Source organism: Pelobates fuscus, chromosome 7 (genome assembly GCF_036172605.1).
Source record: "Pelobates fuscus isolate aPelFus1 chromosome 7, aPelFus1.pri, whole genome shotgun sequence".
NCBI classification, from domain to species: Eukaryota; Metazoa; Chordata; class Amphibia; order Anura; family Pelobatidae; genus Pelobates; species Pelobates fuscus.
This window is the reverse complement of record NC_086323.1, coordinates 83,196,515-83,214,969: the sequence shown is the minus strand read 5'-3', so window position 1 is coordinate 83,214,969 and position 18,455 is coordinate 83,196,515. Positions and strand designations below refer to the sequence as shown.

The 18,455-nt window shown below is 42.7% G+C and overlaps 1 protein-coding gene across 1 annotated transcript in view; it reads left to right on the top strand.

The window, feature by feature from the left end:
* Positions 1-13,917: 13,917 nt before the first annotated feature.
* NUF2 (NUF2 component of NDC80 kinetochore complex) overlaps positions 13,918-18,455 on the top strand; it is a 30,859-nt gene continuing 26,321 nt past the window's right edge. Inside the window, exons 1-3 of the mRNA XM_063427346.1 lie at positions 13,918-13,973; positions 15,849-16,026; positions 17,920-17,994. Coding sequence (XP_063283416.1) covers positions 15,904-16,026; positions 17,920-17,994 — 198 coding nt within the window. The 5' untranslated portion in view covers positions 13,918-13,973; positions 15,849-15,903. The remainder of the gene's footprint in view (positions 13,974-15,848; positions 16,027-17,919; positions 17,995-18,455) is intronic.

Sequence of the window (18,455 nt, the reverse complement as noted above, 5' to 3'; positions counted from 1 at the left end):
GGTTAAGGACCCTGTTCAGAGACAGTTCACGGCTAGCATCCAGCTCCCCTAGGTGATCAGTCATCCGATTCCCTGGCTGGGGTTCCACCGTCCTTGCGTGCCATGTCCAGGATTTTCCCGCTTGGGTGAGAGTTGGTCGAACCGAAGGCAGCTCAGGTCCGTGAACAGTCTGCTGTGACCTGTGTTGAGGGCTGCTGTGTGCTGTGCTGTATTGTGCTTAATAGGGATTGCCTGGGCAGTCGACAGGGAGGTAGGTCGTGCACGCTGGCGGTTCTCATTTTGGAGCTTGGGAGCGCAGGTGATCTTGCCCAGCAACCCCGGCGCCGCTCTCTGTAGTGCCGGTCCTCCGCTTTGCTTCCCTCGGGGGGCCACGCCGGAGCCGCGAGGGGGTTTCACATCTAGGTGGCGCCGTGCTGCCGGGCGGATCCAGGCCGTCGCCTCTTTCAACGCCAGCCTGAAGGCCCGTCTCCGGGTGTGTAGCTGCTTCCAGAGGTTGGCACGAAGCCGGTCACAGAACTCCCAGATGAGCGCGGGAGGCTTGGTAAGTGTACTCTTTTTCTTGAGCTGAGTTAGGGTTGCCATCTTGGTTTTGAGCGTTGTTCGTGTCGCTTGATCAGGCTTTAATGCCAGGGCATTTATCTCCAGCTTGGACCGGGATGTCCCCCGCCGGTCCAGAGGGGGGGGAAGCAGGGCTGTGCTTTGTTCATGCTTAGAGGCACAGCCCGCGCCGGGGGATCGGCCGCCTCCCCCTGACCGCGGGCCCCGCTCTGGTTTAGGCCGCATGGTCGGCGTTAGACTTTCCGTAGCGCTTCGGCTCCAGGAAGGTATCGTTCTGTAGTTCTCGGTGTCGCGGGTCGGTTCCCGGCCACCTTGTGTCGCCAGCGTCGGCAATTCCGCCGTTTTTGTTGGGATTATGCCCGTTATGCCCGGAGCTTGCAGATTGTGCGGCCGGCCATCTTGGCTGTCAGGCCCCGCCCCTACTTTTTGGTTTTTATATTTTTGTGTTTGTCTCTCTGTTCCTGGGAGATATTTAGCTTACTAGTCTTTAACGCATTTATCTCCCAGGCCTATAAATTTTTAGGAGGGACTTGTGCTGAATACAATGGAGGCCACCTGCCTAGTTTGGCTCATTAAAATCAGTTGTACTCCCAGAACTATGTGTCTTCAAGTTGCTGGGAAGGGAAGGGCCAAAATTTACTGCTCAGCATCTTGTTCCAGCTCATGGAGGATTCAGTGGGGAAAGTCCTTGTAAGCACTAGAGCACTAGAGACTGTGTGTCGTCCAGTCTCTGGGAGGGAATAGAGCAAGTCCCCTATCCTGTTCAAGTATGGAGAGGCTCCAGGAGGACTTCAGTCAAGCCACGGCGACTGGGGCAGAAGCGCTGAGGTTTTCCCCTGTTCCAGCTAGGAAGAGTTCCTTGGCAGAGGTACCCAGCCGGTACCAAGGTAAGAAAGGCTGAATGGGCCAAGGTAAGATGGCCAAGGTAAGAAAGGCTGAAAGACGACCACCACTGAACAAGACACACAAGCTGAAACGTCAAGACTGGGCCAAGAAATATCTCAAGACTGATTTTTCTAAGGTTTTATGGACTGATGAAATGAGAGTGAGTCTTGATGGGCCAGATGGATGGGCCCGTGGCTGGATTGGTAAAGGGCAGAGAGCTCCAGTCCGACTCAGACGCCAGCAAGGTGGAGGTGGAGTACTGGTTTGGGCTGGTATCATCAAAGATGAGCTTGTGGGGCCTTTTCGGGTTGAGGATGGAGTCCAGCTCAACTCCCAGTCCTACTGCCAGTTTCTGGAAGACTCCTTCTTCAAGCAGTGGTACAGGAAGAAGTCTGCATCCTTCAAGAAAAACATGATTTTCATGCAGGACAATGTTCCATCACACGCGTCCAAGTACTCCACAGCGTGGCTGGCAAGAAAGGGTATAAAAGAAGAAAATCTAATGACATGGCCTCCTTGTTCACCTGATCTGAACCCCATTGAGAACCTGTGGTCCATCATCAAATGTGAGATTTACAAGGAGGGAAAACAGTACACCTCTCTGAACAGTGTCTGGGAGGCTGTGGTTGCTTCTGCACGCAATGTTGATGGTGAACAGATCAAAACACTGACAGAATCCATGGATGGCAGGCTTTTGAGTGTCCTTGCAAAGAAAGGTGGCTATATTGGTCACTGATTTGTTTTTGTTTTGTTTTTTAATGTCAGAAATGTATATTTGTGAATGTTGAGATGTTATATTGGTTTCACTGGTAAAAATAAATAATTGAAATGGGTATATATTTGTTTTTTGTTAAGTTGCCTAATAATTATGCACAGTAATAGTCACCTGCACACACAGATATCCCCCTAAAATAGCTAAAACTAAAAACAAACTAAAAACTACTTCCAAAAATATTCAGCTTTGATATTAATGAGTTTTTTGGGTTCATTGAGAACATGGTTGTTGTTCAATAATAAAATTAATCCTCAAAAATACAACTTGCCTAATAATTCTGCACTCCCTGTATAGACACATCAGCATTAAATGTTACATTAAAAGGGCACTATAAGCATCATAACGATCATTGTCTAGAGATCATTGTCTCTGGGTGCCATCTGCCCCAATTTTCTATCAAACTATTTTGTAGCAGTCTGACAAATCAGGGGTATCCCCAGCACACAATACCAAGCCCCTCGGCAGTGGACTCATTATGCGGAAAATTCGCATTAATCAATACCAGTCTAATTCCGGTTTGACAATGGCAGGCTCCGAGTACTATGGGAAGGCAAGCCGAGAAATCTAAGACAATCACCGCTATTCAAGAGAATATTGATAATTTATTATAGATTCATAGCAAATGCCTTTTCATACACAGCAGAACAGAATATGTTTTTTTTAAACTTTCAAGCCACTTCAGTGGAGTTCCTTTGTTAGGTCCTGTTAAATTGAGAATATTCTTACAAACAAAACAGCTCTCTCTTTATTAGAAGAACCATTTCTAAACATTGTAGTATGCAGTATACAAAAAAAACCCAAAAAAACAGATTAGTCTCCATCACACTATTCACAGGCATACACCTACATAACTGCAGACAATAGCTATAACACATATTTCATGTTCTGCTAGACGCAGGCATAGGCAACCTTCGGCACTCCAGATGTTTTGGACTACACCTTCCATGATGCTTTGCCAGCATTATGGGTGTAAGAGCATTATGGGGGATGTAGTCCACAACAACTGGAGTGCCGAAGGTTGCCTATGCCTGTCCGCTAGAGTATAAACGCCTTGACCCTTTACATAGATCACCAAGGGAGATTTTATTAATGAGCTGATATCAACATATTTTACACTTAAACCCATTGATTAGCTCATAAAATTTAAGTTAAACAATGCATCAATAAAAAGTGAACTTAGAACAATGAAATAGAATAAACTGCTAGAAGACTCTTTGCTGAACAGAACAATCCTGCCATCTAGTGGCAAGAATCAGGTAGTATTATATGGTTAGAAAGATGGTAAACCATATAAGTACTTTAAGACCCCCACTAATTAGAGATTTGCTCTAAAAAGTCAAACTGGGTTATTAATTAAAATGGGCATTGCCTAACAAATTGCAAACTTGACTCCAAAATAGTTGAATTGAAGAAAAAAAGTAAGCTGAAGATTTTTTTTATCCAATTCAGCAATTTGACCTAACATTTGTATTTCCATTGTCTCCATAATGCCCATTTCCTGGCCAAACATGGCAGCAACACTTACGGTTAGCTCCTCCCCAGCTGTCAGGACAGGAATAATTACTCAAACTATCAAGACTCCCCGGTCTTTTTTTCCTGTCCCAGCTGACAGGCAGTGATTTTTTGTGGATGCCACATAAAATACATTTTCTTTTCTGTGCTCATTAGTTTAGCCTCTCTCACCCTGAAGAAACCAGTAAACAAGCTGTGTTGGCAGGACTAACTGGTTTGAGTCCCTTGTTAGCACAAGAGACTCCACCATGGGAATGTCACATAAAATACTAGGTTATGCAGCAGGGAAAAAAATAGCCTTATCTCCCCTTTTTTTTCCCTAAGGAGTGTGGGAAGCCACCAACTTATCTTTAGTTGGAGAGGGGAAGGTGAGGAGCGCTCTGGCTCCACTCTTGGGGGGCGGACTATGCCTACAAAGCCAACCTTTGTGCCTTACCCTTTCAAGGGGATAGACTGTTTAATCCTACCAAAGGCCATTTAACATGTCATGGAGAGATAAGCAAAACAAAGAGAGGGCATTTTGTGACAGCAATTCTTATAAGCCTGGAAGGGAGTTCTCTAGACCCTCACAATGGAGGTTTAAACAATCCACCTCCTCCACTCTTCCAGAGCAAGAAGATTCCGACAAACTCCTAAAAACTTTATGAAGGTTGGATCACCCAGACCAGTATGAGCAGAGTTCATCAAGGTCAATTGGGTCTTGAGTATCATCAGAGACGGTTACAGAATAGAGTTCAAAGAATTCCCAAGAATGTATCAATTCCATCAATCAACAGTGTCATCTGGAATAAAACTGAAGGCAATGAAGAGGTGTTTACAACAACTTACAACACAAGGAGTCATCACAGAAGTTCCTCGTCAAGAGAGATACAGAGGATTCTACTCAAATATATTTCAGGCTCCAAAGCCCCAAGGAAAGTGAAGACTTACACTAGACTTGAAAATAATCAACACTTTCCTCAAAAGCATGTAATTCAAGATGGAATCAATTTCCTCTATAAAGCAGACAATTCACCGAGGGGATTGGTTAACATCAATAGATTTTAAAAATGCATAATACCAAATACCAATACATAATTCTCACCAAAAAATGTTTAGACTCTGTATACTGGGGAAACACTACCAGTACCAGGGGATTCCATTTGGGTTAAGTCTAGCACCCAGAACATTTTCAAAAATTTTAATCACGATTGTAGCAGTTTTGAGGAAGAGAGGGATACAAATCTTTCACTATTTGGACGACATCCTAATAGTAGACCAAGAATATCACATGGCTCTTCATCATACAGAAGTTATCCATACTCTGCAGAGTTTTGGCTGGCTGATAAACAAAGAGCAACCCAGAGTTCCATCCAGAAACACAGTATTCTTTGGGGCAAGAATAAATACGGAAGAATCTACAATTTCCTGTCTCACGACCGCATTGCTCGTATAATGAGCTTCTACAAAGCACAAAAGTTCAAGCCAGAATGTACATGAGTACATTAGGGTTCGTCACGTCATCAATAGGTCTGGTTAGACGGGGACATTGGAAGATAAGACCTGCCCAGATGAACTTCCTTAGGCAAAGCAACAAAATTTCCATGAATTGGAATCAGTGCATAGTAATTCCCCAAGCCCACAAACAGCAATTGAGATGGTGGATGAAAGAGCGCAAAATGAACAAGGGATTTCCGCTGGAAGATCCTCCCTGGGAAATGGTAATGAGAGATGCAAGCACATGGGGGAGCCCACCACAAGAATCTAATGTGACGGAGCTCCTGTACCCTGACCGAGTACCTCCGCCCAATTGACGGGACCCTGGAACGCTTCCACCCCAGTTGCTAAAGCTTGACTGGGGTATCTCAGGAGTTCTTCCAACCAACCAGACTACAGCCACGTAGGTAGGTATCGTCCTCTGCCTATTCCGCTGCAGCCCTGCTTCCAGGGCAGGTATCCACATCCGCCTGCAATGTTATAGCTTTTGTCTTTATAAAGACACTTGCGGCCTAGCTCTCTTGCTTTATCCCAGGGCTAGAGGGATCCTGCAGACAGCAAACAGGTCTGAAGACTCAGTCACTGGGATCCCTACAAAGCCACACAGGACACACAGTCCCAAGTGGAATTAACATACAAAACTTTATTTTTCTTGGGACTAGCCCATGTGTTCATTACATAGAGATTACTGTGATAACTCAATAAAAATACAAACAGTCAAATCACATTAGACAACATACAGGAACTTGTAATAACATAATTACATATTTAGAAAGGGGTGGGAAAGACAATAATTAAAAGAAAATATCTCTCCTGCCTGCAGAATTAGCAATATGCAAATCTACCTGAATATGCAAATTAGCCAGCCTTGCTATTCAGGTAGTGCATATAGCTGTTGCTAGATCCTTGTAACAAACATATTGGCTGTACAGGCTCCACAGCCAAATCAATAAAGTTGATTGCAAGCATTAGCAAGAAAGGAGAGCACATTAACATTTAAACCCAAACATCCACATTACACGCACACCCTGCACCCACAATGGACACAGGGTGACTTAAACATAGGAATCACTGAGATACCTAATTGAATTGTCCATCTTAAGCTCTTGGTGATGAGGATTACTGTCACATAGTCGCTCAAAGACAATGGCACATTGATATACATCTTCTCCATTCCAACTTTCTAGAAATGCGTGCAATATACAATGCAATGATGTCATTTGCCACCCACCTGAAGGGGAAAAGAGTGATAATAAAAGAAGACAACAGAGTGGTTGCTGCATACCTGAATCATCAAGGTGAGACAAAGAGCAAGCAGATACTTCTTCAAATGCAACCTATCATGGAGTGGGCTATGATTTACCTAAAGGATCTGAAAGTCGTGTACCTCCCAGTAATAAAAAAATACCCTGGCGTACTTCCTAAGCAGGTCAAGCATGGATCCAGGGGAATGGTACCTGAACAAAGAAGTACCGTATTTATCGGCGTATAACACGCACCGGCGTATAACACGCACCTCATTTTCAGAAGGAAATTCCAGGAAATTTCCCCCCTCCCATAGTATTCCCCCCCCTCATCCCATAGTATTCCCCCCCCTCATCCCATAGTGTCCCCCCCCCTTTCCATAGTTTTCTCCACCCCTCCCATAGTATTCTCCACCCCCTCCCATAGTATTCTCCACCCCCTCGCATAGTGTTCCCCCCCTTTCCATAGTATTCTCCCCCCCTCCCATAGTATTCTCCACCCCCTCATCCCATAGTGTTCCCCCCCTTTCCATAGTATTCTTCCCCCCCTCCCAAAGTATTCTCCACCCCCTCCCATAGTGTTCCCCCCTCCTATAGTGTTCCCCCCCTTTCCATAGTATTCTTCCCCCCCCACCCATAGTATTCTCCACCCCCTCCCATAGTGTTCCCCCCCTCATCCCATAGTGTTCACCCCCCTTTCCATAGTATTCTTCCCCCCCCATAGTATTCTTCCCCCCCCCCTCCCATAGTATTCTCCACCCCCTCCCATAGTGTCCCCTAGTGCACTTTCCCTCTTGTCCCATATTTACTTACCGGTCTTGAAGCGTGGGCCGGCTTCACAGCGCGCATCACGGTACTGGAACTTCAATTTCAGGTTCCGGTTTCCGGCGGGACTGAAAGGAAGTGTGCACACTATTGTGTGCACACTTCCTTTCAGTCCCGCCGGAAACCGGAACCTGAAATTGAAGTTCCAGTACCGCGGTCCGCGCTGAACACCGGCCCACGCTTCAAGACAGGTAAGTAAATATGGTATATCGGCGTATAACACACACACATCATTTCCCCCCTATTTTTAGGGAGAAAAAGTGCGTGTTATACGCCGATAAATACGGTATTTTGTCAAATAGTGGAAATATGGGGAATGCTTCAAATAGATCTGATGGCTTATTTCAGGAATTCACAAACACCAAGATTCTTCTCGAGGTGGAAAGACCCTCAGGCAGAAACCCAGGATGAAAGTAGGTTGGTCTGGTATGCCTAAAGCAACACTCAGGGATGAGGGAGTCTGACTTGAAATGGAGTGCTCAGAACTGGGTGTAGGCAGAAATTTCACCAAAAATCTGTCCCAAAATGTAGAAAGACAATTATATCATTGTGGATGCAATGAAATAGGTAAACCCAGGAGCTAATTCCACCCAAAAAGGCTTGAGTCACCAGTATGGATATGCAGTGTGAATACCACGCAACTGTTATATATATGGTGTGTATGCCTTTAAATCTGCAAGAAAGGACAGAAGCTTTGAGCCGCTGCCTGCAGGAACTCTAACACATAATGAAAGAGTTCCTGCAGGCAGCGGCTCAAAGCTTCTGTCCTTTCTTGCAGATTTAAAGGCATACACACCATATATATAACAGTTGCGTGGTATTCACACTGCATATCCATACTGGTGACTCAAGCCTTTTTGGGTGGAATTAGCTCCTGGGTTTACCTATTTCATTGCATCCACAATGATACAATTGTCTTTCTACAGAAACCCAGGATGCCCTATCCCAGAACTGGGACTTCAAGTTGGCATATGTCTTCCCTCCATTTCCGTTAATTCACAGAGTATTGAAGAAAATTTGGCAGGTGAATTGCAAAGTGATTGCAATACCATCATAGCCAAGGAGACCTTGGTTTCCCCTTCTGTTACGTATGAACCAAGGAGCCCCCATCATACTTTCACAGAGATGGGACCTGTTACTTCAGGGCTCAGCAGTTCATCCAGAGCCCCAATCCCTTCAGCTAGTGATATGGCGCTTGATTAGAGGAACCTTTTAAATTCGGGCTGTCTGAGTCTGTCTCTAATACCCTATTAAAATAAAGAAAGAACTTTACTTCACCATTGACATGGGTGGCAGTCTGGAGACCGGGACCCCTGTATGCCTGATGGTGGTAGGAGTCACAGTGTGCAAAAGAACTATCAGGGTCTAGTGCAAGGTAACCACATGCCCCCTGGTGTTGAGCACCAGGGTTTGTGCGGCCACATACCAGGGCCCTGATGCAGCTTCTGCAGATCCCAGGAGCTTGATATAATGCAGCCATGTATCCAGTACTAGAAACAAGGTACAACTAGAACAGGCACCAAACAAAATAACAAGACAAGACTAGAATAACACAGAACCGGAGCAGGACAGAAAGCAGAATCCAGAACATGTACAGAAGACATGAGGGAAACAAGAACAAGACAAGGACTGTACATGAACTGGGAATACAAAAAAAAACAAGACAAGAGATACAAGGCAATACAAGAGGAGAAATAACTAAGTACTTTATATGTAATAAGCATTGGAGATTTAGACATACATAAATGGCCAAGATGTATGCAGCCCACCACTGTGCCAAAGTACTCCAATTACGGTGGGTCCTAACCGCCTAGATATGCATGACTAAAAGTACAACAATAAAACACACACATTACTTACCTGCAAAGAAAGGAGCAGAGGGATGAGGCCACTGCTAGCAGGGAACACTGAAACAAAAAGGATAAATGGCAAAGGAACGTGTGTGGCAACAAAAAACAAACATTTAAAGCAGGCTTCTCCAAACTCCGGCCCTCCAGATGTTGCTGAACTACAACTTCCATGATTCTATGAATAAAATATCGTCTGAGAATCATGGGAGTTGTAGTTTATCAACATCTGGAGGGCTGGAGTTTGGGGAAGCTTGATTTAAAGGGATCCGGGAGACGGGGAATTCCAGGAACGGAATAAAGGAATGAACCCAGAAAACAGACATAGAATAGAGAACCAGAAAAACCAAGAAAAACTAAAGAATTGGAAAGAGGATATCAGATGGATAAAAAAAAAAGGATATCAGAACCAAAGACAGAAATGATTCGCAACAGGAACAGGATGTGACAAGCCTCCTATCACAAAGTGTGGGAAACTTTCAGAACCTGGAAATTGGAGAATGGAATAGCCAATGAAGAGTCATCAGTGGCTGATAACCTAAATTTCCTCCAGGTAGGTTTGGACAATACAAGTTTCAGCCATTTCTGCTTTAACCAGGTGAGTTCAGAGCGATTCTAAGGAAAAAGCCTCCTACGAAAAAATTTACCCCTCATTGGGACCTTCCGCTGATTTTAAATGCCTTAACAGGCGACCCTTTGAGTATTTGGAAAAATTGTGCATATATTTGCCAACTATTAAATCACTCTTCCTTATTGAAATAGCATCAGCCAGGAGAGTCTTGGAGCTACAGGCACTACGTTTAGTGGAACCATACTGTCACCCGTGACATCCAGACGGTCATCCTGGCTTGTCTGCAGCACTGGGGGCTGGACTTCGTCTATGGCTGTGCTTCACCTGAGATTGATCAGTCATCGGCTGGGTATAAAAGCACCTCCCTGAAAACATTATCAAGTCTTTGATCCTGTTGTGTGTGTTCAGTTCCTGTGTTCCAGTGTCTTGAACTTATACTCCAAATTGACCCCGGCTTCGGTCTTTGTTTATCCTGATCTCTGGCATCACTTGACTTCAGCTACACTTTGTTAATCCTGACATCTGGCATCCTTTGATTTCGGCTATCCCTTGACTATCCTGCTGTTTGCGTCCTTGTCAGTACTGCATTGGAATCACCTTTCCTGCACAGCACAGATTCACAGTCCAGGTGGCTTCTTATCTGGTCACCTTGGACTGTGTATATCTGCAAGGGTGAGCAACATATCTCCACTACAGACTCCCACCTAAGGTAAGAACCCCTGCCACATACACTGTGTTTCCCCAAGATCGAGTGGATCTTATTCCTAGACCTGAATTTCTCCCAAGAGGTGGTTTATAGGTTCCACATTCAACAGGAGATAGTGCTTCCATATTTTTCCCTAATCCATCTGATAAAGTATTCTTTTAAGCAAACAAAGAAGTTTGAATGACTATCTGTTCCTGTCCAAATTAGAGATGTTTAAATTGCGTATACGCAGAAGTAAATTCACACTGACACACGGAGTTCAGGTTAAAAGCACTTCAGGAGATTTATTGGCATCTTTTAAAAAGCAGGCTTGCAAGCCCTTTTAAAGGCAAAATTACATCATTGTAAAAATCAAGATAAAAAGCAAGAAAACATTGTCAATTGGCTAAAGTGTAAAGTGGTCAGTCAAATGCCCTCCCTGTTGGGTGTTACGTCTTATGTCATAACTAACGTCATGATGAGCCCCTCCAGGTTTCAGCGCCATCTTTGCTAGCACGAGGGAGCTTACTCGATGGGAGGGGGGCTTGGCAGCTCTCCATAAGGAGTAGCTGGTACCTTAGTCTTTTCAAGGTTAGCATCTCAAGGCTTCTTTAGCAATTATACATTCTATCAAGACTATCTGCTACAGTTTCATTTAATCAGAAGATTCTAGCATTTTCTGCTGACATGCTGTTTCTACGAACAAAGGAATCTTGTGAAGCTTAAACTATGAGGCCTGAGAGCTGAATATGAGAATATAGTAATAAAGGGGCCCAGTAAGGATTATATAGTTTATAAGGGGTCTAATAATTCTACAACACATCTACCTCGGAAGAAAATCGCTGGAGTAAATTAGATCTGGTAAGTTGACTCAAAAGTCTATGCACTTCAGAAAATCAGAAAGACTATTCATCCTTTCATCCGGCACCAGGAGTGGCAAAGCAGCTTCCATAGCAACGCTCAGAACATGGATCTCCTTGGCAATTACTAAAGTTAATTCCTCCCAGGGTCTCTAAGCTCCCAGCATCATCAGACCACATTCGACCAGAAGTTTGGCGGCCGGTAGAGGATATTTGTAAGGCGGCTACTTGGTCCTCTCATCATACGTTTGTTAGACACTACAAACTGGATTTGTCCTCCTCTAAAGAATCTCGCTTTGAGAAAAGTGTCCTTGCTTCAGTGGCAGTAAGAACCTAATAAACCTTTTGTGTGTTGAGCATCTATGAGGTCTACTGTTTAATTTATTTATCCCACCCTTCATGGGAGCTTGGGTAATATCCATAAGTAATGTTGCCATGTTTGGCCAGGAAAGTAGAAAATTATTTACATACTTACTATAATTTTCTTTTCCTGGCTATTCTGCATGGCAGCATCACGCTCCCTCTCTTCTAAATTCCTCAGCTATTGCTTTTTAACAAGACTGGGGAGTTTGGTGGTGAGGAGGCTTATATTGGCAATTCTTAATTGTTTGATTAATTATTCCTGTCCTGACAGCTGGGGAGGAGCTAACAATAAGTGATGCTGCTATGTAGAATAGCCAGAAAAAGAAAATTACGGTAAGTGTGCAAACAATTTTCTACTTTGCTGGATTACTTTTAAAGGGACACATTGCACATCATGACCATGTCAGCTTAATGAAGTGGTTATGGTGCTTTAAAGGAACAAAATGAAGTGGTTATGGTGCTTTAAAGGAACAAAATATTCCAAATGAAGTCTTGTAAGAGACAAGACTTGCTTGTCTGAGTCAGAGCCCTCACTGAGTGAAGTTAGATTACTTTCATTATGATGCAGTTTTTATTTTTAGTTGGGTCTTTTGCGATTCCCTTATGACATTTAATGCCTCCCCACCAAGGCTCATGGGTAGATAACCACATGTCTACATCCCCTCTGAATATTAACTAGCCCCCACCAATGATTCCCCAAACATGTCTGCATTTATAGGTATGGGAAGGGTTACTGTTTTATGTTTAGGGATACTGAATAATTAGGGTTGGGGTAATTTTATGGTAGGTGCGTGTTTAACCTCTTAAGGACCAAACTTCTGGAATAAAAGGGTATTATGACATGTCAAACATGTCATGTGTCCTTAAGGGGTTAAAGTTAGTGCAAGCATATGGTTAGGGGTAAGGTTTGTATAGGGTTAGTGTTAACTACAAAAATTATCTTGACCTGCCATCTTTGAATTTCTTTATGGCATTTTCCGGAATTCTTCACCTCTGCCCTCTTCATGTCATTGATCACGTAGGGCGGTCTAAAGACTCTCCTGACCATAGAACCTAATGAGGATTGCAATGCGCTTGCCTCGTGTTTTTGCAAGACTCAACACTCAAGCTGTGGGAGGTAAGTAAAGAACTTGACATCCAATGGCAAAGTTTAATAAATGACTTTAAGCTTGATTGAAGCGCCATCTTTTGTCAACCTAAACTTTATACATAAGGAAAAAAAGTCCCTTCTTTTCCATATGTATAACTTTGAAAATATGCAACAATTTAAAAAAAAAAAAAAAAGTTAGCAGAAGGAGGGATTTTAGACATGCCATTGTAAACATAAAAGTGACAGAGCCGCTTTAATGTTTTGTTAGATACACATATTGGATATTAAAAAATAGCCCTTTCTGTAATATTTAAAAAAAAAAAAAAACAATGTGTGATTTATATGGCTGCAGTTAAAGGTTTATTCCAAACATCATAACTACAGCCTAGTGGTAATGATGCCAGGAGTACCATGGCCTGGTTCCCCAGTAATGGGGTAACAGTTTGCCTACTTATCCAGGTCCTCGCAATGCACCGAGGTCCTAACTACTCTGCTAGGAGCTCCTCCGACATGCTTCCTGCTTCTGCAAAAGTTGAATGATTCACCATTCACTGGCTTAGAGCGTCATTCAAAACTAAACGCTGCACACAGAGACTCCAAACACCATAACCACTTCAAATCACTGATATGGTCAGGGTAAAAAAAAAAAACTACAGTGGAGCATAAACACAGTGCAAATTATAGGTTTTCTTTGGACAATGACCTCCATCCTTAAAGGGTTAGAGAGGAACTGTCACCAACCTGGAATCAACTGGCCGCCTTGATTGACCATATAATTTTGCCCATGCATGCTATTTCCATTAGATGGAAATCTGACACCAGAATGACTGAGGAGAGCTCTATTAACTGTATGTGTTCCACAAACCCCAGTAAAATAATACCATGAGGGTATAAGCCTATGTTTATATGTACTTTTCATCTTATAAATATTGTAATGGGTATTACACACACTGCATATTGAGAGGTAAAATATTGTCTCCACTTCTATCTTGTACCCACTGACCGAGACTCACAGTTAAAAAAAAAAAAAAAAAAAATCTCACTACACTGAGCTCGACTACTGCAGTGACGTAATACTCAACGCGACCGAAAGGAACGCGCCCCGCCATCTTGGTTGTGGCAAACTGTTTGCCAGGCCGTCACGTGCTGGCGGAAATCTCACATCGAGGCGTGGAAGTGGTCGTCGCTGTTTAAACGTGTCTTGATGAAGGAGGGGGCGTGGCCGCAAATTTTAAAAAAGTACCCGGGAAGTAAACGGTTGGGTCTGGCATAGAGACAGACGGTGAGTGTTGTCAGTGGAGTGGCTGTGTTTTGTGTGTTCGTATTTATAGCTGGGTATGAAGGCAGGGGGTAAGCAGGTGGATATTAGGCTTGGTACTCCAGCTGTTGTAGACTATGTTTCCCATGATCCTCTGCCATGGCTGAGTGAAGAATGTAGTCCACTACAGCTGGAGTACCAAATATTCATCCCTACTCTGATCACATGTGACTGCAGGGGGCCAGGAGTCCTGTCATTTACCGGGATATGTATGGTTTGATCATGGGCAGCGTGTGAACATTGTTATTATATGATTCATATGCTACAGGAGACAGGTCAGTTCATCAAAGCATTTGGGTGCTTCCTTGATTTTTTTTTTTTTTTCTGAAGAATGTAGTAAAATTGCTCAAAATGTTCATTTTTATTCCTTTACTTTCAGGGCTAACTGTGAATTGTCAGGAAATAAAAGTAAACTTTCCATTTTTAGGACAAAATAACCCAGCTGAAAACCTCTTGCTTTTGAAACTGTCCATAGAATAAATGGAGCCTATGGAAAATGACAAGATGTCGTAGCAGCTGCCCCCATAGTTACATAATACAATGATCGTATTGGGGATCGACCGATTATTATTTTTTGCAGATATTCCCAATTTTTGTGATTTTATTTTTTTGTAAATCTTGGTATTGGCCTATATTCTTACCGATAGTGAGGTGGTCAAAAGCATGCAATTTGTCCTCTCTCCAAGTCTCGCGACTCACGAGGCATTGGCTGTCAAAGCGTTGCCACTGGTTACCACGGCAACGCTCTGCGCAGCAAAACCAGACACATGTTTTTCTGCATTATGGCCAATGGGTTAACTTGGCAATAACCCCTTCTGTCACTTACCTGGGTCCAGCACCGATGTCCCTTTACTAAGATTTAATCTATAGTATGGACTATGTGCAATTGAACATTGTTCTTGTTACCTTTTGACTGAATTTTTTTTTTTCAAAGTGGTCCACTTTGACCAATTGGGGGGGGGTATGTGTGTGTGTGTGTGTGTGTATATATATATATATATATATATATATTTATTGAGAAAAGGGGGTTTACAGAGTGACGGTACAAAACAAGCAAGCGTAGATGTCAATTTCACAAAGTTTCAGTGTCAGGTGAATGCTGTGTACAATTTAAAGGACCACTATAGGCACCCAGACCACTTCAGCTCAATGAAGTGGTCTTGGTGCCAGGTCCATCTAGGGTTAACCATGCCTGCTGTAAACATAGCAGTTTCAGAGAAACTATGTTTGCCTATGGGTTAATCCAGCCTCTAGTGGCTCTCATTGACAGCCGCTAGAGGCGCTTCTCACTGTGATTTTCACAGTGAGAAGACTCCAGCGTCCATAGGAAAGCATTGCGAATGCTTTCTTATGGACTGACTGAATGACGGGGAAAGGAGGCAGAGAGTCATGTGCATTCGGCGGAAGAGGGAGGAGAGTCCCCGGAGCTGGAGAAAGGTAAGCCTTTAACCCCTTCCTCCCCCTAGAGCCCGACGGGAGGGGGGCCATGAGGGTGAGGGGGACCTATTAACACTATAGTGCCAGGAAAATGAGTTTGTTTTCCTGGCACTATAGTGGTCCTTTAAATGTTTGTGGTTCTACCAAACTCTTTCAGGTACAATGTGGTAATGGACATTGTTGACCATAACCAGTGAAATTTCAAGTTGTGTTGTTAATAAACCCTTTAGGCACCTCACTCTCGTATTTCTCTAACCTTTGTTTGTGAGGTCTAACATACATTCATTGACAGAAGTTATAGGTAATTTTTAATTCTGTATGCAATAGAGTAATAATAAAAATAGTGTAATGTTCACAGAAGTGGCCACTCTGATATATAATATTTTTATTTTCATATTACAGGATTTACTGTGGCCTGATCATCTGTCTTTTGGCACATCTCCATAAGTCGCACAATATGGACAAGCTAACCTTCCCTTTGTTTCCAGCCATAGAGCTGGTGAACTTTTTCCGTCAGAATGTTCTAACTGGGACTGAAGCAAAAAACTTTAGCAAAGTTGATATTTATCCCAACCCAAAGGTGAGTAGTGTGTGGATTTATCATTTTTCATTAATGAAACTGTGATAAAACTTTGAATACCACATTCAGTTTTGTCATTCTGTACAAAATTAAACCAAAAGTGTGTAAAAGAAAGCGTCTAGAAGCAGGATTCACTTACATTGGGAGGTAACTTTAGGGTCCGTACAGATTTCAACAAACTGTCACTTTTATGAATTAAACAAAAAATATATAAGTGTGAAACGGTCACCAAAATTCTAAATAAAGTGGGCAGCAGCATACATAAAAAGAGCAACTTTATCACCTGAGATTTAAAACTTCAAATATTGTATGTGCTCTCCAAATACATAAATGGGAGGAAGCAGATCAAATGTATAAAAAAATATACCCTTTTAATAATAGAAATCAGCTTAATAAGAAAAGCTCAAGACATAGATTCCCACAATCAATGTAGAGCTATTCAGGGATAATATATCTCTAAAAATAAGACTAACGGTATATACTCGTGTATAAGTCAAGAAATTTTTGTTGTAAACTTCGTTTTAAAATGCAGAGTTGACATCCACGGGTCAGTGTTAGTTTCATCAGCATTTTGTAAATGTCGACTCCCGAACGCCGTTCTCCTAGCTGGTTGGGGAGTTGAATGGGGCGGGGTTTGCAGGCTTGCGTAGCTGGCTCAGAGATCCATGCCGTCAAAGACCATGTACCGCTGTCTGCGTTCGGGAGACCAGATGCGTTCGTATATACAATTGGCGGCCACCCAGGGAATGCTTGTTTGTGGTTAACAGCCAGGGTGGTCAGTGATTACAAGGTGTTAACAAAGGGGACCACACTGTCTGTTTGGTAACTGAACAGAAGGGGAACAATTCCATTTGAATGCAGGGGGATATCAGACGAATCAAGGTACAAATAAGGGAACACCTACCCTCGACTTATCCACGAGTCATAACATATTTCACAATTGCTGGTCAAAAAAACTGCACTCGACTTATAGAAGAGATCGATTTATAGAAGAGTATATACGGTAAATCACTATATGCAATGTATCAAAAAGTCTTATGCAATTCTAACAAGAAGATAAGTTACATAAACCTCCCAAAAAAGGGAGAAGAAAACCGTGCTACAATTTCAAGTAAAATAAAGCAGCACGTAGCAGCCTAAAGTGAGAGGTTGTTATAGTGAAAACTATCTGGAAACACCCTCCTGACTTAGTGTAAAAGAAAATAAGAAGAGAAAGATCTAAAATAAAAAGGTCCTCTAGAAAGCAAACATTATCCCCAATATCAATCCGGGTATGGGTAAGGATCCAAAGCTCAAAAGTCCCTTCAAGGGCTGTAAACCTGATCATGCCGAGGTGACAAGCAAATGCCACAGACAATATCTTCACAAAATACTGCAGCTACCCTGATGTTATAAAGCACAGCGACTGAAAATCTAGCTGAACATGGTCCACTGAGTCTACAGTTTTTGTCTCTGTCACAAGACATTCTCAAGACTACTTTCATGAATTAACCTTTTTACACCCCCGCAGCGGTCAGAAAACTGGTTGTTTAGTTCAGTATAGCTAAACTCAAAAGACAGGCACTTGACTTGCAAATACTTCTTATTGAGCTGCATTAGGAAGTCTGTAACTGGATAGCCACTGAAAGTCTGGGCTGGGAAGAAGGGGAGGGCTTGCAAAATCTTCTGACAAGAAATATCTAGCTTCTGGAAGCTGGTTTAAGATATCCCTCCCTCCCGTATCCTTTAACCGCAACTAACTCTTTATTAAAAAAAAAGCACCCAGTGTGTTGTAAATGTCACACGCATAACTTATATTGAGATTGGTTCATATTTGGAATGCATATATTCATGTGAATTCATTTTAAACTGACAAGTAGATGGTTTGTCTAACTGTACTAAAATTATTTACAGCCTGAAGTGATTCAAAGACTCTACATGAGAGTCTTGCAACAAGTGTTCAACTATGGGATGGAACACTTCTATATGGTAAGTGTTTTTTGTTTACTCTGGACATATTGAGTCAAATCCTCGTTTAGTTCCACCATGCTGTTATGTAATGCTAGCCTAACTGTTAACATTATTGAAAGTAGTTCCCTCATTACTATGTGTAATCATTTAGTTACTCCTTATTGAATATTTAAATTGTAGTGCTCTTCTCAATGATGGTGTTTTTAGCCTTGCACTGCAAATATATTCGTAGTTAAAGGGACACTATAGTCAATAGAACTACAACTTATTGTAGTTGTTCTGGTGAGTAAAGCCTGTCCTTGCAGCCTTTTTTTTGCTGTAGACACTGCCTTTTCAGAGAAAAAAATGTTTATATTGCTCCATATGGACACATCCAGTGGCCACTCCTCAGATGGCCACTATAGGTGCTTCCTGGGTCACATTTAGTGTCTCCACCCTCTGCATGGAGATGCTGAACTTTAACCATAGAGCTGCAGTGA